Below are 25,939 nucleotides of genomic sequence, written 5' to 3'. Positions count from 1 at the left end.
CCCCGCGATAGTGCGGCCCTGTCACTGTGTGACTCACCCCGCGATAGTGCGGCCCTGTCACTGTGTGACTCACCCCGCGATAGTGCGGCCCTGTCACTGTGTGACTCACCCCGCGATAGTGCGGCCCTGTCACTGTGTGACTCACCCCGCGATAGTGCAGCCCTGTCACTGTGTGACTGACCCCTCGTTAGTGCAGCCCTGTCACTGTGTGACTGACCCCTCGATAGAGCGGCCCTGTCACTGTGTGACTGACTGACCCCTCGATAGTGTGGCCTGTCACTGTGTGACTGACCCCTCGATATTGTGGCCTGTCACTGTGTGACTGACCCCTCGATAGTGCGGCCCTGTCACTGTGTGACTGACCCCTCGATAGTGCAGCCCTGTCACTGTGTGACTGACCCCTCGATATTGCGACCATGTTACTGTGTGACTGACCCCTCGATAGTGCAGCCCTGTCACTGTGTGACTGACCCCTCGATAGTGCGGCCCTGTCATTGGGTGACTGACCCCTCGATAGTGTGGCCCTGGTCACTGTGTGACTGACCCCTCAATAGTGTGGCCTGTCACTGTGTGACTCACTGGCCCCTCGATAGTGCGGCCCTGTCACTGTGTGACTGACCCCTCGATAGAGCGACCCTGTCACTGTGTGACTGACTGACCCCTCGATAGTGCAGCCCTGTCACTGTGTGACTGACCCCTCGATAGTGTGGCCTGTCACTGTCTGACTGATCCCTCGATAGTGCGGCCCTGTCACTGTGTGACTCACTGACCCCTCGATAGTGTGGCCCTGTCGCTTTGTGACTGACCCCTCAATAGTGCGGCCCTGTCACTGTGTGACTCACTGACCCCTCGATAGTGCGGCCCTGTCACTGTGTGACTGACCCCTCGATAGTGCGGCCCTGTCACTGTGTGACTGACCCCTCGATAGTGCAGCCCTGTCACTGTGTGACTGACCCCTCGATAGTGCGGCCCTGTCACTGTGTGACTCACTGACCCCTCGATAGTGCCGCCCTGTCACTGTGTGACTCTGACCTCTCGATAGTGCGGCCCTGTCACTGTGTGACTCACTGACCCCTCGATAGTGCGGCCCTGTCACTGTGTGACTGACCCCTCGATAGTGCGGCCCTGTCACTGTGTGACTGACCCCTCGATAGTGCGGCCCTGTCACTGTGTGACTGATCCCTCGATAGTGCGGCCCTGTCCCTGTGTGACTGACCCCTCAATAGTGCGGCCCTGTCACTGTGTGACTGACCCCTCGGTAGTGCGGCCCTGTCACTGTGTGACTCACTGAACCCTCGATAGTGCGGCCCTGTCACTGTGTGACTGACCCCTCGATAGTGCGGCCCTGTCACTGTGCGACGGACCCCTCGATAGAGCGGCCCTGTCACTGTATGACTGACCCCTCGATAGTGCGGCCTGTCACTGTGTGACTGACCCCTCGATAGAGCGGCCCTGTCACTGTGTGACTGACTGACCCCTCGATACTGCGGCCCTGTCACTGTGTGACTGACCCCTCGATAGTGCGGCCCTGTCACTATGTGACTCACTGACCCCTCGATAGTGCGGCCCTGTCCCTGTGTGACTGACCCCTCGATAGTGCGGCCCTGTCACTGTGTGACTCACTGATCCCTCGATAGTGCGGCCCTATCCCTGTGTGTGGTGAAATAAGTCTTATATTCTACCTGTGTATAGTTTCCTATTGTAATCTATTGTAACCCTGCTGTTTTCTTGGTTGGCCAGGAATGCTGATGTACTGTATACCACTCTGCTGTGCCATTGATTGTCCTGATCTGTTACTTCGCCCCTGGCTCCACCTCCTAGTTCACTTCTGAGAAGCTGGTCAGAAGGCTAACTTGTGTGTTCTGTTCTGTCCAGTTCTAAGCTATTAAAAGCCAACTGTTTGAGTTATAACTGCCAGTCTCTGTAGCTATTTAAGGTATATCAATGTGTGACTGACCTCTCGATAGTGCGGCCCTGTCACTGTGTGACTGACCCCTCGATATTGCGGCCCTGTCACTGTGTGACTGACCCCTCGATAGTGCGGCCCTGTCACTGTGTAACTGACCCCTCGATAGTGCGGCCCTGTCCCTGTGTGACTGACCCCTCGATAGTGCGGCCCTGTTACTGTGTGGCTCACTGACCCCTCGATAGTGCGGCCCTATCACTGTGTGACTGACCCCTCGATAGTGCGGCCCTGTCCCTGTGTGACTGACCCCTCGATAGTGCGACCCTGTCCCTGTGTGACTCACTGACCCCTCGATAGTGCGACCCTGTCCCCGTGTGACTCACTGACCCCTCGATAGTGCGACCCTGTCCCTGTGTGACTCACTGACCCCTCGATAGTGCGGCCCTGTCACTGTGACTGACCCCTCGATAGTGCGGCCCTGTCACTGTGTGACTCACTGACCCCTCGATAGTGCGGCCCTGTCCCTGTGTGACTGACCCCTCGATAGTGCGGCCCTGTCACTGTGTGACTGACCCCTTGATGCGCTATCAATTACTCATAAAAGACTGAGAGTTAAGAGAGTAACTAAAGGCTTTTATTAACAAAAGAATGAAGGTCTGCCTCGAGTGGTCGACCGGTCCAGAATACAAAGGGCTGGGCAGCAGTCACCTTTATACTAGGACTTGTGGGAGGAGTCAGCCAAGGCATGTCCAGGCATGTACACAGTGGAATACAAACAGTGGTTTACCACATTCACCCCTTGTTTAAAATTGAGTCCGGCGGGGTGAAGTGTATTAAAAGTTAGTGTATTGGAGTCTCTCCGGAGGTCTTGTCTGCCGCTGTGATCGGCGTGGCGACGGCAGGGGTAGTGGAGCTTCCGGCGTCGAGTCCCGCGTAGGCTGTGGCAAAGGCGTGTCGTCCTCGTAGATGTCGAGCGGGTCGTGGGGCCCAGGCCTGCCGTCTGCTGGGGCTGGATATCGGATCGTGGGGGGGGGGTGGTAGTGAGTAGTGGGTTACTGCGGCCCCCGAGGGTGCAAGGTCTCTTATGGAGACTGTGTCCTCCCGCCCGTCTGGGTATGCAATGTAAGCATACTGGGGGTTGGCGTGGAGGAGGTCGACCCACTCGACCAGGGGGTCCATTTTATGGGTCCTCACGTGTCTTCTCAGTAGGACCGGCCCTGGGGACGTCAGCCATGGCGGTAGCGATGTCCCCGATGTGGACTTCCTTGGGAAGACAAACATTTTCTCATGAGGGGTGACGTTAGTGGCAGTGCAGAGCAGTGACCGAATAGAGTGGAGCGCATCGGGGAGCACATCCTGCCAGCGGGAGGTTGGAAGACCCCTAGACTTTAAGGCTAGCAGGGCGGCCTTCCAAACTGTCGCATTTTCTCTTTCCACCTGTCCGTTCCCCCGGGGGTTGTAACTGGTGGTCCTGCTTGTGGCAATACCCCTAGTTAGCAGGTACTGACGGAGTTCATCGCTCATAAACGATGAGCCCCGGTCGCTATGGATATAGCTGGGGAAACCGAACAGGGTGAAGAGGTCGTTCAGACATTTAATGACCGTGGCACTGGTCATGTCCGGGCAGGGGATGGCGAACGGGAAACGGGAGTACTCATCAATAATATTGAGGAAGTACACATTGCGGTCGGAGGAGGGGAGAGGCCCTTTAAAATCAACGCTCAGGCGCTCGAAGGGGCGAGTGGCTTTTATCAGGTGGGCCCTGTCTGGTCTATAAAAGTGCGGTTTGCACTCAGCGCAGACTTGGCAGTTCCTGGTCATGGTCCTGACCTCCTCAATAGAGTAAGGCAGGTTGTGGGCCTTGATGAAGTGGAAGAACCTAGTGACCCCCGGGTGGCAGAGGTCATTGTGGAGGGCCCGCAGTCTATCGATCTGCGCGCTGGCGCAGGTGCCACGCGATAGCGCATCCGGGGGTTCATTGAGCTTCCCGGGCCGGTACAAGATCTCGTAATTGTAGGTGGAAAGTTCGATTCTCCACCTCAAGATTTTGTCATTTTTGATTTTGCCCCTCTGCTTGTTGTTAAACATGAAAGCAACTGAACGCTGGTCAGTGAGCAGGGTAAATCGTTTTCCGGCCAGGTAGTGCCTCCAATGACGCACAGCCTCCACAATCGCCTGGGCCTCCTTCTCAACAGCGGAATGTCTGGTCTCCGGGCCTTGGAGGGTTCGTGAAAAGAAGGCTATGGGTCTCCCCGCCTGATTGAGGGTAGCGGCCAGGGCAAAGTCGGACGCGTCGCTTTCCACCTGGAAGGGGATGGATTCGTCCACTGCGTGCATGGTGGCTTTGGCAATGTCCTCCTTGATACGGTGGAAGGCTAAGCGGGCCTCTGCCGTCACGGAAAAAGAGGTGGACTTGATCAGCGGACGGGCCTTGTCCGCATAGTAGGGGACCCACTGGGCGTAATAAGAAAAAAACCCTAGGCACCTCTTCAGGGCCTTGAGGCAGTGGGGCAGTGGGAGTTCCATAAGGGGACGCATCCGGTCGGGGTCGGGGCCGATGACTCCGTGTTCCACAACACAGCCAAGGATGGCGAGGCGGTTTGTGCGGAATATGCACTTCTCCTTGTTATATGTCAGGTTCAGGAGTTGGGCGGTGCGGAGGAATTTTTCGAGGTTTGCGTCATGGTCCTGCAAGTCACGGCCGCAGATGGTCACATTGTCCAGATATGGGAAAGTGGCCTGCAACGCATTTTGATCTACCATCCGGTCCATCTCCCTTTGGAAGACGGAGACCCCGTTGGTGACGCCAAAGGGAACCCTAAGGAAGTGATAGAGGCGGCCGTTTGCCTCAAAGGCAGTATACTGGCGGTCCTCAGGGCGGATAGGGAGCTGGTGGTATGCTGATTTCAGGTCAATGGTCGAGAAGACGCGGTACTGCGCGATCTGGTTGACCATATCAGCTATGCGGGGGAGTGGGTAGGCGTCCAGCAGGGTGTAGCGATTTATTGTCTGGCTGTAGTCGATGACCAGGCGCTGCTTCTCGCCGGTCTTAACGACCACAACCTGGGCTCGCCAGGGGCTGGTGCTGCCCTCAATAATCCCTTCCTTCAGGAGCCGCTCCACTTCGGTTTTAATGAAAACCCTGTCCCCGGCACTGTATCGCCTGCTCTTTGTGGCAATGGGCTTACATTCGGGGGTGAGGTTAGCAAACAGTGGGGGGGGGGGTGACTCTGAGTGTGGAGAGGTTGCACCTGGTGCGCGGCGGGCAATTTGGAAGCTGCTGGCTGCGGACTGTGAGTGGGGGTAGGGGTCCACCGTACGCCATCGTAACACTTTTAAGGTGGCACTGAAAATCTAACCCCAGCAGGACGGCAGCGCAGAGGTCGGGCAGGACCAGAAGTTTAAAATGATCGTACACGGTCCTGTCTACTACGAGTGTCACCACGCAGTAGCCGCCGATGTCCGCCGACTGGGACTCGGAGGCCATAGAAATCCGCTGGTGCGCAGGCAGGACTGGGAGAGAGCAACGCCGCACCGCGTCGGGGTGGATGAAGCTCTCCGTGCTCCCAGAGTCAAAAAGGCAGATTGTATCGTGACCATTTACCTTAATGTCCATTGTGGAACTGGCCAGCTGGTGCGGTCTCGCTTGGTCCAGTGTAACGGATGCCAGCGTAGGGGTCGGTGTGTCGCTGCGGGTATCAGATGAGGCGGTGTTGGGGGCCTGCTGCGTTCCGGCTGTCGTCCAAGATGGCGGCGTCCATGATCCCCATGTGGCTGGAGGCGTCCAAGATGGCTGCTGTACCGGTGGTTCGCACATGGCCGGGGAGGCCCAAGATGGCGGCCCGCATGGCCCACACGTGGCGCTGCTGGGGTTCGGGGTGGCTTTGGCCCTGCAGACGCTAGCGTAGTGTCCCTTCTTCCCGCAGCCCGAGCAGATCGCGTTTTTCGCCGGGCAGCGCGCTCTGGGGTGTTTTGCCTGGCCACAGAAGTAGCATTTCTGGCCTTGGGGCACTGCTGTCTGGCCCTGGGACACTGCTGCGGTAGTTGGGCCGTTGCTGGGGTGTGGCTGGGGTGGCGCGGCGCTATGAGGCAGTCCTACCGTGTCCCAGGCTGTCATTCCCCGCGGCGTCCACGGTGCAGAGGAGTAGGCATCCATGCCCCGGTAGGCTGCATCCAGTGATAGTGCGAGTTCAGAGGCCTTGTTGAGGTCGAGGTCACTCTGCTCCAACAGTCGCTGTCGGGTGTAATTGGATCTGTGGCCCGCTACAAAAGCGTCCCGGATAAGTTCCTCTGTGTACACGGCGGCCTTTACATCCTTACAACCACAGGCCCGGCCAAGCACAGACAGTGCCTGAAGGTATTCCACGGTCGATTCCCCAGGTTGTTGTTTACGACTCCCCAGAAGGTGCCTGGCGTACACTTCGTTCACTGGGCGCGTGTACTGATCCTTGAGGAGCTTGATAGCGTCCGCGTACGAGGTCGCGTCTTGGATGACCGAGTACACTCGGTGGTTCACTTTGGAGGTCAGGACATCCAGTTTGTCCTCGTCCGATTTGATTGCTGCGGAGGCGGTCAGGAATTTTTCAAAACACTTAAGCCAGTGAGTAAACTTGGTGGATGAGTCCGCCTCCCGATGATCTAAGTACAGGCATGCTGGTGTGAGGATCTTCTCCATTATAAAAATTTTGTTAATAAAATTGATGCGCTATCAATTACTCATAAAAGACTGAGAGTTAAGAGAGTAACTAAAGGCTTTTATTAACAAAAGAATGAAGGTCTGCCTCGAGTGGTCGACCGGTCCAGAATACAAAGGGCTGGGGAGCAGTCACCTTTAAACTAGGACTTGTGGGAGGAGTCAGCCGAGGCATGTCCAGGCATGTACACAGTGGAATACAAACAGTGGTTTACCACACCCCTCGATAGTGCGGCCCTGTCACTGTGTGACTGACCCCTCGATAGTGCGGCCCTGTCACTGTGTGACTGACCCCTCGAAAGTGCGGCCCTGTCACTGTGTGACTGACTGACCCCTCGATAGTGTGACCCTGTCACTGTGTGACTGACCCCTCGATAGTGCGGCCCTGTCACTGTCTGACTGACTGACCCCTCGATATTGCGGCCCTGTCCCTGTGTGACTGACTAACCCCTCGATTGTGTGGCCTGTCACTGTATGACTGACCCCTCGATAGTGCGGCCCTGTCACTGTGTGACTGACCCCTCGTTAGTGCAGCCCTGTCACTGTGTGACTGACCCCTCGATAGTGCGGCCCTGTCACTGTGCGACTGACTGACCCCTCGTTAGCGCAGCCCTGTCACTGTGAGACTGACCCCTCGATAGAGCGGCCCTGTCACTGTGTGACTGACTGACCCCTCGATAGTGTGGCCTGTCACTGTGTGACTGACCCCTCGATATTGTGGCCTGTCACTGTGTGACTGACTGACCCCTCGATATTGCGACCATGTTACTGTGTGACTGACCCCTCGATAGTGCAGCCCTGTCACTGTGTGACTGACCCCTCGATAGTGCGGCCCTGTCATTGGGTGACTGACCCCTCGATAGTGTGGCCCTGGTCACTGTGTGACTGACCCCTCAATAGTGTGGCCTGTCACTGTGTGACTCACTGACCCCTCGATAGTGCGGCCCTGTCACTGTGTGACTGACCCCTCGATAGAGCGACCCTGTCACTGTGTGACTGACTGACCCCTCGATAGTGCGGCCCTGTCACTGTGTGACTGACCCCTCGATAGTGTCGCCTGTCACTGTCTGACTGATCCCTCGATAGTGCGGCCCTGCCACTGTGTGACTGACCCCTCGATAGAGCGACCCTGTCACTGTGTGACTCACTGACCCCTCGATAGTGCGGCCCTGTCACTGTGTGACTGACCCCTCGATAGTGCAGCCCTGTCACTGTGTGACTGACCCCTCGATAGTGCGGCCCTGTCACTGTGTGGCTGATCCCTCGATAGTGCGGCCCTGTCCCTGTGTGACTGACCCCTCAATAGTGCAGCCCTGTCACTGTGTGACTGACCCCTCGATAGTGCGGCCCTGTCACTGTGTGACGGACCCCTCGATAGAGCGGCCCTGTCACTGTATGACTGACCCCTCGATAGTGCGGCCCTGTCACTGTGTGACTGACCCCTCGATAGAGCGGCCCTGTCACTGTGTGACTGACTGACCCCTCGATACTGCGGCCCTGTCACTGTGTGACTGACCCCTCGATAGTGCGGCCCTGTCACTGTGTGACTGACTGACCCCTCGATAGTGCGGCCCTGTCACTGTGTGACTGACCCCTCGATAGAGCGGCCCTGTCACTGTGTGATTGACCCGTCGATAGTGCGACCCTGTCCCTGTGTGACTGACCCCTCGATAGTGCGGCCCTGTCACTGTGTGACTGACCCCTCGATAGTGCGGCCCTGTCACTGTGTGACTGACTGACCCCTTGATAGTGTGACCCTGTCACTGTGTGACTGACCCCTCGATAGTGCGGCCCTGTCACTGTGTGACTGATCCCTCGATAGTGTGACCCTGTCACTGTGTGACTGACCCCTCGATAGTGCGGCCCCGTCATTGTGTGACTCACTGACCCCTCGATAGTGCGGCCCTGTCACTGTGTGACTGACCCCTCGATAGTGCGGCCCTGTCACTGTGTGACTGATCCCTCGATAGTGCGGCCCTGTCACTGTGTGACTCACTGACCCCTCGATAGTGTGACCCTGTCACTGTGTGACTGACCCCTCGATAGTGTGACCCTGTCACTGTGTGACTGACCCCTCGATAGTGCGGCCCTGTCACTGTGTGACTCACCCCTCGATAGTGCGGCCCTGTCACTGTGTGACTGACCCCTCGATAGTGTGACCCTGTCACTGTGTGACTCACCCCTCGATAGTGTGACCCTGTCACTGTGTGACTGACCCCTCGATAGTGCGGCCCCGTCACTGTGTGACTGACCCCTCGATAGTGCGGCCCTGTCACTGTGTGACTGACTAAACCCTCGATAGTGGTGAGGCTCGGGAGAGATGTAAAACAGGCTGCTAATTCACTAGCACCTGTTTTACACAATCGCACAAAGTCACGATCTCCCCAACGGTGTTAAGAATTGTCGAAAGGGAGAGTGGATTTGACGGCAGCTCCTGGGGAACGTTGTTTGTTTAAAGACAGCTCGGTCAGAGTTTACACCAGGATTTCTGAGATCCCTGTTGATCAGTGAACAGCCATCCTGTGGAAATTCACCCCAAAGTCATTGATTGTGGCTGGGCATCGCTGATTGACGAGGGACTTTGCTTCTGTGTTCTCTTGTGAATAGTTGGAGGAAATAATCATTGAGGATGTTTCGCAGCCTGTGCCCAGTGTTTCTGCTTCTCAGCTCGCTGTGATGCAGTACTGAAGGTGTTGCTGTAGGGTTATCCCCCAGGTGGCTGACTCTCTTATTACCCTACTCACTCTTGCTGCATGTTCTTACCTGTACCCTGTCCCCTTTCACCCAGCAGGGTTCAAAGGGGTCGTTTAACTCTTTCCATTTGTTTATTAATCCATTTAGTGTGAACTGGCTGGTTTTAGAAAACTTGTAGGAACAAGAATAACTGATTGACTTACCAGCGACGACTTCGTCAGTCGGTCCCTGTCGGGTTTTGCTGTGAGGAACGTTTCGTCAAAGGACGAGTGGCTCCCTTTAAACTTGTCGGAGAGATTGCGATAGAGGCGCTTGGCTGCGCTTGGGGAGGCTGGGCTGCAGCTTTTCTGGGTGTTGGAGAGGTGCAGGTTGTGCATCTGCTGCGTCATGTTTGAGCTCAGACACCTGGGGTAGAAAATCAAAACACAATTAAACAACCCGTCGCAGCTCGCACTCCCAGCCTCCATTGACAATAGAACCCCCCACAGTCCGGGGCACAGCAGACGCCCCAGCGTGGCACTGCCCTGGTACCTCCCCACCGCCCTGCACTGCCCTGGTACCTCCTCACCGCCCTGCACTCCCTGGTACCTCCCCACCGCCCTGCACTCCCTGGTGCCTCCTCACCGCCCTGCACTCCCTGGTACCTCCTCACCGCCCGGCACTGCCCTGGTACCTCCTCACTGCCCTGCACTCCCTGGTACCTCCTCACCGCCCTGCACTGCCCTGGTACCTCCTCACCACCCTGCACTGCCCTGGTACCTCCTCACCGCCCTGCACTCCCTGGTACCTCCCCACCGCCCTGCACTGCCCTGGTACCTCCTCACCACCCTGCACTGCCCTGGTACCTCCCCACCGCCCTGCACTGTCCTGGTACCTCCTCACCGCCCGGCAGTGCCCTGGTACCTCCTCACCGCCCGGCACTGCCCTGGTACCTCCCCACCGCCCTGCACTGCCCTGGTACCTCCTCACTGTCCTGCACTCCCTGGTACCTCCCCACCGCCCTGTACTGTCCTGGTACCTCCTCACCGCCCGGCACTGCCCTGGTACCTCCCCACCGCCCTGCACTGCCCTGGTACCTTCTCACTGCCCTGCACTCCCTGGTACCTCCCCACCGCCCTGCACTGTCCTGGTACCTCCCCACCGCCCGGCACTGCCCTGGTACCTCCTCACCGCCCTGCACTGCCCTGGTACCTCCTCACCGCCCTGCACTGCCCTGGTACCTCCTCACTGCCCTGCACTCCCTGGTACCTCCCCACCGCCCTGCACTGTCCTGGTACCTCCTCACCGCCCGGCACTGCCCTGGTACCTCCCCACCGCCCTGCACTCCCTGGTGCCTCCTCACCACCCTGCACTCCCTGGTACCTCCTCACCGCCCTGCACTCCCTGATACCTCATCACCGCCCTGCGCTCCCTGGTACCTCCTCACCGCCCTGCACTCCCTGGTACCTCCCCACCGCCCTGCACTGTCCTGGTACCTCCTCACCGCCCGGCACTGCCCTGGTACCTCCCCACCGCCCTGCACTGCCCTGGTACCTCCTCACTGCCCTGCACTCCCTGGTACCTCATCACCGCCCTGCGCTCCCTGGTACCTCCTCACCGCCCTGCACTCCCTGGTACCTCCTCACCGCCCTGCACTCCCTGATACCTCATCACTGCCCTGCACTCCCTGGTACCTCCTCACCGCCCGGCACTGCCCTGGTACCTCCCCACCGCCCTGCACTGCCCTGGTACCTCCTCACTGCCCTGCACTCCCTGGTACCTCCGCACCGCCCTGCACTCCCTGGTACCTCCCCACCGCCCTGCACTCCCTGGTACCTTCTCACTGCCCTGCACTCCCTGGTACCTCCCCACCGCCCGGCACTGCCCTGGTACCTCCTCACCGCCCTGCACTCCCTGGTACCTCCTCACCGCCCTGCACTCCCTGGTACCTCCCCACCGCCCTGCACTCCCTGGTACCTCCTCACCGCCCTGCACTGTCCTGGTACCTCCTCACCACCCGGCACTCCCTGGTACCTCCCCACCGCCCTGCACTGCCCTGGTACCTCCTCACCGCCCTGCACTCCCTGGTACCTCCCCACCGCCCTGCACTCCCTGGTACCTCCCCACCGCCCTGCACTCCCTGGTACCTCCCCACCGCCCTGCACTCCCTGGTGCCTCCTCACCGCCCTGCACTCCCTGGTACCTCCTCACCGCCCTGCACTCCCTGATACCTCATCACCGCCCTGCGCTCCCTGGTACCTCCTCACCGCCCTGCACTCCCTAGTACCTCCCCACCGCCCGGCACTCCCTGGTACCTCCTCACCGCCCTGCACTGCCCTGGTACCTCCTCACCGCCCTGCACTGCCCTGGTACCTCCTCACCGCCCTGCACTGCCCTGGTACCTCCTCACCGCCCTGCACTGTCCTGGTACCTCCTCACCGCCCGGCACTGCCCTGGTACCTCCCCACCGCCCTGCACTCCCTGGTACCTCCTCACCGCCCTGCACTCCCTGGTACCACCTCACCGCCCTGCACTCCCTGGTACCACCTCACCGCCCTGCACTCCCTGGTACCTCCCCACCGCCTGGCACTCCCTGGTACCTCCTCACCGCCTTGCACTCCCTGGTACCTCCTCACCGCCCTGCACTCCCTGGTACCTCCCCACCACCCGGCACTCCCTGGTACCTCCTCACCGCCCTGCACTCCCTGGTACCTCCCCACCGCCCTGCACGCCCTGGTACCTCCCCACCGCTCTGCAGTCACAATTCACAATTCAAATCGCTTTATTGGCATGATAAGTTACATCTTATGTTGCCAAAGCATCAAAATACATTTATGGTTGAGCACATAAACGCAGTTCTATTCATACAGTGTATAAACAGGTATATCCCTGAGTACCTCCTCACCGCCCTGCACTCCCTGGTACCTCCCCACCGCCCTGCACTCCCTGGTACCTCCCCACTGCCCTGCACTCCCTGGTACCTCCCCACTGCCCTGCACTGTCCCCATGCGATGTCACAGCAGAGGCTCCTGGGCAATATCGTGCTCAGCAGCAAAATAACCAATGACAGAGCTGCACTCCCGGGGTTACAGTCACACTCCCCCAGTTACAGTCACACTCCCCGGGTTACAGTCCCACTCCCCGGGATACGGTCACACTCCCCGGGATACGGTCACATTCCCCGGGTTACGGTCACACTCCCCGGAATACTGTCACACTCCCTGGGATACTGTCACACTCCCCGGGATACGGTCACACTCCCCGGGATACTGTCACACTCCCCGGGATACTGTCACACTCCCCGGGATACTGTCACACTCCCCGGGATACTCTCACACTCCCCGGGATACAGTCACACTCCCCGGGATACTGTCACACTCCCCGGGTTACGGTCACACTCCCCAGGATACTGTCACACTCCCCGGGATACGGTCACATTCCCCGGGTTACGGTCACACTCCCCGGGATACTGTCACACTCCCCGGGATACTGTCACACTCCCCGGGATACGGTCACACTCCCCGGGATACTGTCACACTCCCCGGGATACAGTCACACTCCCCGGGTTACAGTCACACTCCCCGGGTTACGGTCACACTCCCCGGGATACAGTCACACTCCCCGGGTTAGTCACTCTCCCTGGGTTACGGTCACACTCCCCGGGATACTGCCACACTCCCTGGGATACGGTCACACTCCCCGGGATACTGTCACACTTCCCGGGATACAGTCACACTCCCCGGGATACGGTCACACTCCCCGGGATACGGTCACACTCCCCGGGATACTGTCACACTCCCCGGGATACAGTCACACTCCCCGGGTTACAGTCACACTCCCCGGGTTACAGTCACACTCCCCGGGTTACAGTCACTCTCCCTGGGTTACGGTCACACTCCACGGGATACGGTCACACTCCCCGGGATACAGTCACACTCCCCGGGTTACAGTCACTCTCCCCGGGTTACGGTCACACTCCCCGGGATACGGTCACACTCCCCGGGATACGGTCACACTCCCCGGGATACGGTCACACTCCCCGGGTTACGGTCACACTCCCCGGGTTACAGTCACACTCCCCGGGTTACAGTCACACTCCCCGGGTTACAGTCACACTTCCCGGGTTACAGTCATACTCCCCGGGTTACAGTCACACTCCCCGGAATACTGTCACACTCTCCCTGGGTTACAGTCACATTCCCCGGGTTACGGTCACACTCCCCGGGATACTGTCACACTCCCCGGGATACGGTCACACGCCCCGGGATACTGTCACACTCCCCGGGATACGGTCACACTCCCCGGGATACGGTCACACTCCCCGGGATACGGTCACACTCCGCGGGATACGGTCACACTCCCCGGGTTACGGTCACACACCCCGGGATACAGTCACACTCCCCGGGTTACAGTCACACTCCCCGGGTTACGGTCACACTCCCCGGGATACGGTCACACTCCCCGGGTTACAGTCACACTCCCCGGGTTACAGTCACACTCCCCGGGTTACAGTCACACTCCCCGGGTTACAGTCATACTCCCCGGGTTACAGTCACACTCCCCGGGTTACAGTCACACTCCCCGGGTTACAGTCACACTCCCCGGGATACGGTCACACTCCCCGGGATACGGTCACACTCCCCGGGATACGGTCACACTCCCGGGTTACGGTCACACTCCCCGGGATACGGTCACACTCCCCGGGATACGGTCACACTCCCCGGGATACGGTCACACTCCCGGGTTACGGTCACACTCCCCGGGATACAGTCACACTCCCCGGGATACTGTCACACTCCCCGGGTTACAGTCACACTCCCCGGGATACTGTCACACTCCCCGGGTTACAGTCACATTCCCCGGGTTACAGTCACACTCCCCGGGATACGGTCACACTCCCGGGTTACGGTCACACTCCCCGGGATACGGTCACACTCCCCGGGATACAGTCACACTCCCCGGGTTACAGTCACACTCCCCGGGTTACAGTCACACTCCCCGGGTTACAGTCATACTCCCCGGGTTACGGTCACACTCCCCGGGTTACAGTCACACTCCCCGGGTTACGGTCACACTCCCCGGGATACAGTCACACTCCCCGGGTTACAGTCACACTCCCCGGGTTACAGTCATACTCCCCAGGTTACAGTCACACTCCCCGGGTTACAGTCACACTCCCGGGTTACAGTCACACTCCCCGGGTTACAGTCACACTCCCCGGGTTACAGTCACACTCCCCGGGTTACGGTCACACTCCCCGGGTTACAGTCACTCTCCCCGGGTTACAGTCACACTCTTCGGGTTACAGTCACACTCCCCGGGTTAGAGTCACACTCCCCGGGTTACAGTCACACTCCCCGGGTTACAGTCACACTTCCCGGGTTACAGTCACACTCCCCAGGTTACAGTCACTCTCCCCGGGTTACAGTCACACTCCCCGGGTTACAGTCACACTCCCCGGGATACTGTCACACTCCCCAGGTTACAGTCACACTCCCCTGGGTACAGTCACACTCCCCGGGTTACAGTCACACTCCCCGGGTTACAGTCACACTCCCCGGGTTACGGTCACACTCCCCGGGTTACGGTCACACTCCCCGGGTTACGGTCACACTCCCCGGGTTACAGTCACACTCCCCGGGTTACAGTCACACTCCCCGGGTTACAGTCACACTCCCCGGGTTACAGTCATACTTTCCTGGTTACAGTCACACTCCCCGGGTTACAGTCATACTCCCCGGGTTACAGTCACACTCCCCGGGTTACAGTCACTCTCCCCGGGTTACAGTAACACTCTTCGGGTTACAGTCACACTCCCCGGGTTACAGTCATACTCCCCAGGTTACAGTCACACTCTCCGGGTTACAGTCACACTCCCCGGGTTACCGTCATACTCCCCAGGTTACGGTCACACTCCCCGGGTTACAGTCACACTCCCCGGGTTACAGTAACACTCCCCGGGTTACAGTCACACTCCCCGGGTTACAGTCACACTCCCCGGGTTACAGTCACACTCTCCCGGTTACAGTCACACTCCCCGGGTTACAGTCACACTCCCCGGGTTACAGTCACTCTCCCCGGGTTACAGTAACACTCCCCGGGTTACAGTCACACTCTCCCGTTTACAGTCACACTCCCCGGGTTACAGTCATACTACCACAGTTACAGACACATTCCCCGGGTTACTGTCACATTCCCCGGGTTACTGTCACACTCTCCGGGTTACAGTCACACTCTCCGGGTTACAGTCACACTCTCCGGGTTACAGTCGCACTCCCCAGGATACAGCCACACTCCCCGGGTTACAGTCACACTCCCCGGGTTACAGTCACACTCCCCGGGTTACAGTCACACTCTCCCGGTTACAGTCACACTCCCCGGGTTACAGTCACACTCTCCGGGTTACAGTCACACTGCCACGGTTACAGACACATTCCCCGGGTTACAGTCACTCTCCCCGGGTTACAGTCACACTCCCCGGGTTACAGTCACACTCCCCAGGATACAGTCACACTCCCCAGGATACAGTCACACTCCCCGGGTTACAGTCACACTCCCCGGGTTACAGTCATACTACCACGGTTACAGACACATTCCCCGGGTTACAGTCACACACCCCGGTTAGATCAAAGGAAGAGGCTTATAACGCTGCCTAAAAGAGTAGTAAGCCTGAGGATTTGGAGGGTTTTAGAATTCAGCAAAGGAGGACCAAGAAATTGATGAAGAAAGGGAAAATAGAATATGAGAGTAAACTAGCGAGTGACATAAAAACAGAATGTTAATGCTTCTATAGGTATGTAAAAAGGAAAAGATTAGCATAAGTAAATGTGGGTCACTTACAGGCTGAGACAGGAGGAATTATAATGGTGAATAAGGAAATGGCAGAGAAATTAAACAAATAGTTTGGGCTCGATTTTGCCATTGGTTGCGGGTTGTTGAGGGGGGGCGGGCGTGTCAGGTGGTTTTCGTGCCTTCCTGTTTTTGCCACCAAAGTGGATAACCTCGCATTTATCCACATTATACTGCATCTGCCATGCATCTGCCCAATCGCCCAACCTGTCCAAATCGTACTGGAGTTTCTCTGCATCCTCCTCACAACACACACGCCCACCCAGCTTTGTGTCGTCTGCAAACTTGGAGATATTACATTTAGTTCCCTCGTCTAGATCATTAATATATATTGTGAATAGCTGGGGTCCTAGCACCGATCCCTGCGGTACCCCACTAGTCACTGCCTGCCACTCGGAAAAAGACCCATTTATTCCAACTCTTTGCTTCCTGTCTGCCAACCAGTTCTCTATCCAAGTCAGCAGCGAAGATTCACCAGACTGGTTCCTGGGATGGGGGGATTTTCTGATGAGGCCAGATTGAGTAGACTAGGCCTATATTTTCTAAAATTGAGAAGAATGAGAGGTGATCTCATTGAAACATACAAAATTCTTACAGGGTTTGACAGGGTAGATGCAGGGAGGATGTTTCCGCTGGCTGGGGAGCCTAGAACCAGGGGTCACAGTCTCAGAATAAGGGGTCGGCCATTTAGGACTGAGATGAGGAGAAATTTCTTCACTCAGAGGGTGGTGAATCTTTGGAATTCTCTACCCCAGAGGGCTGTGGAGGCTCAGTCGTTGAGGATATTCAAGACAGAGACCGATAGATTTTTGAATATTAAGGGAATCGAGGAATGTGGGGATAGTGCAGGAAAGTGGAGATGAGGTAGAAGATCAGCCATGATCTTATTGAAAGGTGGAGCTGGCTCGGAGGGTCAAACGGCCGACTCCTGCTCCTATTTCTTATGTTCTTACTGTCTCACCCTGAAGGTTACAATCACACCAAGTAGGTTACAGTCACAAGCTATACTGTTCTGCATAACTATAACAGCAATGTGGTTGACTCTTAACTGTCCTCTGAAATGGCCTCACAAGCCACTCAGTTGTAAAAAAAACGCTTCAAAAAACAATAAGAATAAAACTGGACGGACCACCCGCCATTGACCTCGGCACCAGCTACGGACACGACAACAGCACACCCAGCCCAGTCGACCCTGCAAAGTCCTCCTCACCAAAATCTGGGGAGGGCTGTCCCACAGACTAGTCAAGTAACAGCCTGACATAGTCATACTCACAGAATCATGCCTTTCAGCCAATGTCCCAAACTCCTCCATCACCATCCCTGGGTATGCCCTGTCCCACCGGCAGGGCAGACCCACTAGGGGTGGCGGCACAGTGGTATACAGTCGGGAAGGAGTGGCCCTGGGAGTCCTCAACATTGACTCCAGACCCCATGAAGTCTCATGGCTTCAGGTCAAGCATGGACAAGGAAACCTCCTGCTGATTACCACCTACCGCCCTCCCTCAGCTGATGAATCAGTACGCCTCCATATTGAACATCACTTGGAAGAAGCATTGAGAGTGGCAAGGGCACAGAATGTACTCTGGGTGGGGGACTTCAATGTCCATCACCAAGAGTGGCTCGGTAGCACCACTACTGACTGAGCTGACCGAGTCCTGAAGGACATTAACTGCCAGACTGGGCCTGCGACAGGTGGTGAGAGGACCAACACGAGGGGAAAACCTACTTGACCTCGTCCTCAGTGACCACCGCATTGTCATTGTGGAGGCGATGTCCCATCTTCACAGAGGACACCCTCCATCATGTTGTGTGGCACTACCACCGTGCTAAATGGGATAAATTCAGAATAGATCTAGCAGCTCAAAACTGGGCATCCATGAGGCACTGTGGGCCAGAATTGTATTCCACCACAATCTGTAACCTCATGGCCCGGCATATGCCTCACTCCACCATTACCACCAAGCCAGGGGACCAACCCTGGTTCAATAAGGAGTGTAGAAGAGCATGCCAGGAGCAGCACCAGGCGTAAAAATGCGGTGCCAATCTGGGGAAGCTGCAACACAGGACTACATGCATGCTAAAAAGCAGAAGCAGCATGCTATAGACAGGGCTAAGCGATCCCACAATCAACGGATCAGATCAAAGCTCTGCAGTCCTGCCACATCCAGTCGTGAATGGTGGTGGACCATTAAACAACTAACGGGAGGAGGGGGCTACATGAATATTCCCATCCTCAATGATGGTTGAGCCCAGCACGTGAGTGCAAAAGACAAAGCTGAAGCGTTTGCAACCATCTTCAGCCAGAAGTGCTGAGTGGATGATCCATATCTGCCTCCTCCCGAGGTCCCCACCATCACAGAAGCCAGTCTTCAGCCAATTTGATTCACTCCACGTGATATCAAGAAACGGCTCAGCACACTGGATATAGCTAATGCTATGGGCCCCGACAACATCCCGGCTGTCGTGCTGAAGACTTGTGCTCCAGAACTAGCCGCGCCTCTAGCCAAGCTGTTCTAGTACAGCTATAACTGGCATCTATCCGACAATGTGGAAAATTGCCCAGGTATGTCCTGTCCACAAAAAGCAGGACAAATCCAATCCGGCCAATTACCGCCCCATCAGTCTACTCTCAATCATCAGCAAAGTGATGGGAGGTGTCGTCGACAGTGCTATCAAGCGGCACTTAATCCCCAATAACCTGCTCACTGATGCCCAGTTTGGGTTCTGCCAGGACCACTTAGCTCCAGACCTCATTACAGCCTTGGTCCAAACATGGACAAAAGAGCTGAATTCCAGAGGTGAGTTGAGAGTGACTGCCCTTGACATCAAGGCAGCATCTGACCGAGTGTGGCATCAAGGAGCCCTAGTAATACTGAAGTCAATGGGAATCGGGGGGAAAACTCTCCACTGGCTGAAGTCATACCTAGCACAAAGGAAGATGGTTGTAGTGGTCGGAGGTCAATCATCACAGCCCCAGGACATCACTGCAAGAGTTCCTCAGGGCAGTGTCCTGGGCCCAACCATATTCTGCTGCTTCATCAATGACCTTCCTCCATCACAAGATCAGAAGTGGGGATGTTCGCTGATGACTGCACAGTGTTCAGTGCCATTCGCAACTCCTCAGATAATGAAGCAGTTCATGCCCGCATGCAGCAAGACTTGGGCGACATTCAGGCTTGGGCTGATAACTGGCAGGTAACATTTGCGCCACACAAGTGCCAGGCAATGACTATCTCCAACAAGTGAGCGTCTAACCACCGCCCCTTGACATTCAATGGCATTACCATCGCCGAATCCCCCACCATCAATATCCTGGGGGTTCACCATTGGCCAAAAACTTAACTGGGCCAGCCACATAAATACTGTGGCTACAAGAGCAGGCCAGAGGCTGGGTATTCTGTGTTGAGTGTCTCACCTCCTGACTCCCCAAAGCCTTTTCACCATCTACAAGGCACAAGTCAGGAGTGTGATGGAATACTCTCCACTTGCCTGGATGAATGCAGCTCCAACAACACTCAAGAAGCTCGACACCATCCAGGACAAAGCTGCCCGCTTGATTGGCACCCCATCCACCACCTTAAACATTCACTCCCTCCACCACCGACGCACCGTGGCTGCAGTGTCTACCATCTACAAGATGCACTGCAGCAACTCGCCAAGGCTTCTTCAGCAGCACCTTCCAAACCTGTGACCTCTACCACCTAGAAGGACAAGGGCAGCAGGTGCATGGGAACATCACCACCTCCAAGTTCCCCTCCAAGTCACACACCGTCCTGACTTAGAAGTATATTGTCGTTCCTTCATCGTCACTGGGTCAAAATCCTGGAACTCCCTCCCTAACAGCACTGTGGGAGTACCTTCACCACACGTACTGCAGCGGTTCAAGAAGGCGGCTCACCACCACCTTCTCAAGGGCAACTAGGGATGGGCAATAAATGCTGGGCCTTGCCAGCGACACCCACATCCCATAAACGAATTTTAAAAACCCTCTCTGATATCCAATCTGACTAAAGCAGTATTGTGTCTGGGCCAAAGAATGCCGACATCTGCAGCTGTAGATATAAGTGATCTTGAATTGTGTAAAATTTAATTTATTGATACGCTCCCTGGTTCTGTTTGTCTTCTTCCCCTTCTCTATTTCTCTCTTTCCATTTCCCTCTCTCTCCATGTTTCCCTCCATCCCTCTCGCCCTCTCTCTCTGTTTGTCTCTCTCCCTCTCTCCATTTCTCTCTCTTCTTCCCTCTCACAATATTTCTTTTTCCCTTTCTGCCTTTCTGTTTCCCTCTTTTCCTCTCTCCAGGTCTCTCTCTCTGTTCCCTCTCGCTTCCTCCCTCTCGCTCTTCGTTTCCCTATCTCCCTAGAACCATTTCCTTCTCTCTGTTTCCCTTTATCCCTCTCTGATTCCCTCTCTTCCTCTCTCTCTCCGATTCCCCATCCCTGTCACCTCTCCTTTCTCTCTAACAGCTGATTAATCAGCTCAAAACATTCTCAATGGTGCGTCTCTGGCCCACACACCTGACAGATGAAGCTGCTGCACGTTGCTCTCTCAGACACGGACCCATGTGTTTGTTCCACACACCCTCAGTAATGAATGACAGTTGATGAACCAAAGTGTTCACACAGTGACATGACACAACACGAGACTCACAGTTAGCTGTTATGTGCCGTGCACCTTTGGAAACCACGGCCCAGTTTCAGCAGACTGGGACAGGTGATGTAGAGACGGGTGATGTTTGATAGCCCGGTGTCCTCATTCTATCAGTGAGCATGAACATAGCCCTCCCAACATCCCCACTTGCTGCGGATGTGGATTAACTGATGCTTCCTCTCACTTGTCCTCAGCTCTGGAACTAATGAGGAAAGTGAATGTGACTTAAAGCACTCGCATCCCCAGGGGTTCCTGGGAAACTCTGCAAATCAGGCTCAGTGACATCACCGCACACCAGGCCAAACTTTCACTAATTCCCCTGTCAATCCTGACCGTAGAACAGCACTGGCCCACATTCTGTGATTCAATGATGTCCTCAAAATCAGGCGCTTTATAGAGGCGAGGAACATGAACAAACCACGCTCACCCATCCCAACGCCCCAGGAAACTATACTGCTGCTGGGCTTGACAGTCATGGGCTTCCTGCTCAGCAAGGCCCCCAATAGATCCACTGGAATATAGACAGTGCTACTCAACTCCGGGACTCCATCAAAGAGCATCTGTAACCCGGGGTGTGTGACTGTACCCAAGTGAGAGTCAGTGTCTGTGGAACTGTACCCCAGTGAGAGTCAGTGTCTGTGGAACTGCACCCCAGTGAGAGTCAGTGTCTGTGCAACTGTATCCCAGTGAGAGTCAGTGTCTGTGGAACTGTACCCCAGTGAGAGTCAGTGTCTGTGGAACTGTACCCCAGTGAGAGTCAGTGTCTGTGAAACTGTACCCCAGTGAGAGTCAGTGTCTGTGGAACTGTACCTCAATGAGAGTCAGAGTCTGTGGAACTGTACCCCAGTGAGAGTCAGAGTCTGTCGAACTGTACCCCAGTGAGAGTCAGAGTCTGTGGAACTGTACCCAAGTGAGAGTCAGTGTCTGTGGAACTGTACCCCAGTGAGAGTCAGTGTCTGTGAAACTGTACCCCAGTGAGAGTAATTGTCTGTGGAACTGTACCCCAGTGAGAGTCAGTGTCTGTGGAACTGTATCCCAGTGAGAGTCAGTGTCTGTGGAACTGTACCCCAGTGAGAGTCAGTTTCTGTGGAACTGTACCCCAGTGAGAGTCAGTGTCTCTGGAACTGTACCCCAGTGAGAGTCAGTGTCTGTGGAACTGTATCCCAGTGAGAGTCAGTGTCTGTGGAACTGCACCCCAGTGAGAGTCAGTGTCTGTGCAACTGTACCCCAGTGAGAGTCAGTGTCTGTGGAACTGTACCCCAGTGAGAGTCAGTGTCTGTGGAACTGTACCCCAGTGAGAGTCAGTGTCTGTGAAACTGTACCCCAGTGAGAGTCAGTGTCTGTGGAACTGTACCCCAGTGAGAGTCAGAGTCTGTCGAACTGTACCCCAGTGAGAGTCAGAGTCTGTGGAACTGTACCCAAGTGAGAGTCAGTGTCTGTGGAACTGTACCCCAGTGAGAGTCAGTGTCTGTGAAACTGTACCCCAGTGAGAGTAATTGTCTGTGGAACTGTACCCCAGCGAGAGTCAGTGTCTGTGGAACTGTATCCCAGTGAGAGTCAGTGTCTGTGGAACTGTACCCCAGTGAGAGTCAGTGTCTGTGGAACTGTATCCCAGTGAGAGTCAGTGTCTGTGGAACTGTACCCCAGTGAGAGTCAGTGTCTGTGGAACTGTAACCCATTGAGAGTCAGTGTCTGTGGAACTGTACCCCAGTGAGAGTCAGTGTCTGTGGAACTGTACCCCAGTGAGAGTCAGTGTCTGTGGAACTGTACCCCAGTGAGAGTCAGTCTCTGTGGAACTGTACCCCAGTGAGAGTCAGTGTCTGTGGAACTGTACCCCAGTGAGAGTCAGTGTCTGTGGAACTGTACCCCAGTGAGAGTCAGTGCCTGTGGAACTGTACCCCAGTGAGAGTCAGTGTCTGTGGAACTGTACCCCAGTGAGAGTCAGTGTCTGTGGAACTGTACCCCAGTGAGAGTCAGTGTCTGTGGAACTGTACCCCAGTGAGAGTCAGTGTCTGTGGAACTGTACCCCAGTGAGAGTCAGTGTCTGTGGAACTGTACCCCAGTGAGAGTCAGTGTCTGTGGAACTGTACCCCAGTGAGAGTCAGTGTCTGTGGAACTGTACCCCAGTGAGAGTCAGTGCCTGTGGAACTGTACCCCAGTGAGAGTCAGTGTCTGTGGAACTGTACCCCAGTGAGAGTCAGTGTCTGTGGAACTGTACCCCAGTGAGAGTCAGTGTCTGTGGAACTGTACCCCAGTGAGAGTCAGTGTCTGTGGAACTGTACCCCAGTGAGAGTCAGTGTCTGTGGAACTGTACCCCAGTGAGAGTCAGTGTCTGTGGAACTGTACCCCAGTGAGAGTCAGCTCGTTTCGGAGAAAGTTGATAGTATAAGTTTATTTTACGCAGCCGGTATTATTTTGATGATGACCTTAAATTGAAGTCCTGCAGTAAATGAGAATAGTTTTATCCAAATTTATCTTCTTACAAACTCTCACTATTTTGAACACTTCTATCAGATCTCATTTCCTTATTATTTCGTAAAATAGACTGTTTTAATTTTAACAATTCTGAGGGCATTGACTCCGAGGGGACACAAGCAAAGGAAGCTGATGCTCCTGGTGTCGGTCTGGGAGATATGGTGACTGGGTGATCGCTGCCACATTTAAAGCTGCGCTCTGACCGCGAGAGATTACGTTTGGCCTCCACCCAGTGACTTGGCAACAGAAGAGGAGCAGTTTCTGCGTCATAGAAATAACCAACGTCCACAGGGAGAATCCAGGATATTGAGAGAGAGCAAATAGAACTAGTGCCATATCTGTGCAGGCATGTAAGTGTAAGAGTGAGTGCTTGCTTGAAAGAGTGCTTCTTTAATTCATTCTTGGGATGTGTGCATCGCTGGCAAGGCCAGCATTTATTGCCCATCCCTATTTGCCCTCGAGAAGGTGGTGGTGAGCTGCCTTCTTGAACCGCTGCAGTCCGTGTGGTGAAGGTACTCCCACAGTGCTGTTAGGGAGGGAGTTCCAGGATTTTGACCCAGTGACGATGAAGGATCAGTGATATATTTCCAAGTCAGGATGAATGTAAGAAGTCACACAACACCAGGTTATAGTCCAACAGCTTTATTTGAAATCACAAGCTTTCAGAGCGCTGCTCCTTCTTCAGGTGAAGTGGAGAAATGCATAAAGACACAGCTTATATCGTCAGAGAATCATGTCAGATGTTTACAGGTAACCTTTCCAACTGCCATTTACCACACCTCGGCAGAGAGATAATCACAGCAGTCAAAGGTGTGAATGGTGTCCAAACAGGTCAGTCAGGGAAACATTACATCAAAGAACAATGAGGTGGGGTCACAAGGGGTCAAATATTGCAGATGCTGGGGTCTGTATGAAAAACAAAAAAACAGACAAAAAACATTTTTTTTGGCTGGAAATCACAGCAGGTCCGGCCGCATCTGTGTAGAGAGAACAAGCCAATGTCGACTCGAGTCTGGATGACCCTGCGTCAGGTGGGGTTACATGTAACGTGACATGAACCCAAGATCTCTGTTGAGGCCGTCCTCATGGGTGCGGAACTTGGCTATCAGTTTCTGCTCGACGATTTTGCGTTGTCGTGTGGCTCGAAGGCCGCCTTGGAGAATGCTTACCCGAAGATCGGAGGCTGAATGTCCTTGACTGCTGAAGTGTTCCCCGACTGGGAGGGAACACTCCTGCCTGGTGATTGTTGCGCGGTGTCCATTCATCCGTTGTCGCAGTGTCTGCATGGTCTCGCCGATGTACCATGCTCCGGGGCATCCTTTCCTGCAACGTATGAGGTAGACAACGTTGGCCGAGTCACATGAGTATATACCATGTACCTGGTGGGTGGTGTCCTCACGTGTGATGATGGTATCTGTGTTGATGATCTGGCATGTCTTGCAGAGGTTGCTGTGGCAGGGTTGTGTGGTGTCGTGGTCACTGTTCTCCTGAAAGCTGGGTAATTTGCTGCGAACGATGGTCTGTTTGAGGTTAGGCGGCTGTTTGAAAGCGAGTAGTGGAGGCGTGGGGATGGCCTTAGCGAGGTGTTCGTCGTCATCGATGACATGTTGAAGGCTGCGAAGAACATGGCGTAGTTTCTCCGCTCCGGGGAAGTACTGGACGACGAAGGGTACTCTGTTGGTTGTGTCCCGTGTTTGTCTTCTGAGGAGGTCTATGCGATTTTTCGCTGTGGCCCGTCGGAACTGTCGATCGACGAGTCGAGCGTCATATCCCGTTCTTACAAGGGCGTCTTTCAGTGTCTGTAGGTGTCCATCGCGTTCCTCCTCGTCTGAGCAGATCCTGTGTATTCGCAGGGCTTGTCCATAGGGGATGGCTTCTTTAACGTGGTTAGGGTGGAAGCTGGAGAAGTGAAGCATCGTGAGGTTGTCCGTGGGCTTGCGGTAGAGTGAAGTGCTGAGGTGTCCGTCTTTGATGGAGATTCGTGTGTCCAGGAATGAGACCGATTCTGAGGAGTAGTCCATGGTGAGTTTGATGGTGGGATGGAACTTGTTGATGTTATCGTGTAGTCTTTTCAGTGATTCTTCGCCGTGGGTCCATAGGAAGAAAATGTCGTCGATGTATCTGGTGTATAGTGTTGGTTGGAGATCCTGTGCAGCGAAGAAGTCTTGCTCGAACTTGTGCATGAAGATGTTTGCGTATTGGGGTGCGAATTTGGTCCCCATGGCTGTTCCGTGTGTTTGGGTAAAGAACTGGTTGTCGAAGGTGAAGACATTGTGGTCAAGGATGAAGCGGATGAGTTGTAGGATGGCGTCTGGAGATTGGCTGTTGTTGGTGTTGAGTACTGAGGCTGTCGCAGCGATGCCGTCATCGTGGGGGATACTGGTGTAGAGTGCCGAGACGTCCATCGTGGCGAGGAGTGTTCCTGGTTCAACTGGTCCGTGGGTGCAGAGTTTCTGTAAGACGTCTGTAGTGTCGCGACAGAAGCTGGGGGTTCCCTGTACGATGGGTTTCAGGATGCCCTCGACATATCCAGAGAGGTTCTCACACAGGGTTCCGTTGCCTGATGCGATAGGACGTCCAGGTGTGTTGGCTTTGTGTATCTTTGGGAGGCAGTAGAAGTCTCCCACGCGGGGAGTACGTGGGATGAGAGCATGTAGGATGCTTTGAAGGTCTGGATCGAAGGTTTTGATCAGTC

General features: G+C 55.4%; 1 protein-coding gene across 1 annotated transcript in view; it reads right to left on the bottom strand.

The window, feature by feature from the left end:
* Positions 1–9,694, bottom strand: part of ankfn1a (ankyrin repeat and fibronectin type III domain containing 1a) — a 194,364-nt gene extending 184,670 nt beyond the window's left edge. The window contains exon 1 of the mRNA XM_085964026.1: positions 9,497–9,694. Coding sequence (XP_085820152.1) covers positions 9,497–9,682 — 186 coding nt within the window. The 5' untranslated portion in view covers positions 9,683–9,694. The remainder of the gene's footprint in view (positions 1–9,496) is intronic.
* Positions 9,695–25,939: the final 16,245 nt, after the last annotated feature.

Source organism: Somniosus microcephalus, chromosome 21 (assembly GCF_052327205.1).
Source record: "Somniosus microcephalus isolate GS21.2 chromosome 21, FLI_Smic_1.0, whole genome shotgun sequence".
Taxonomy (NCBI): Eukaryota; Metazoa; Chordata; class Chondrichthyes; order Squaliformes; family Somniosidae; genus Somniosus; species Somniosus microcephalus.
This window is presented reverse-complemented; position numbering and strand designations above follow the sequence as displayed.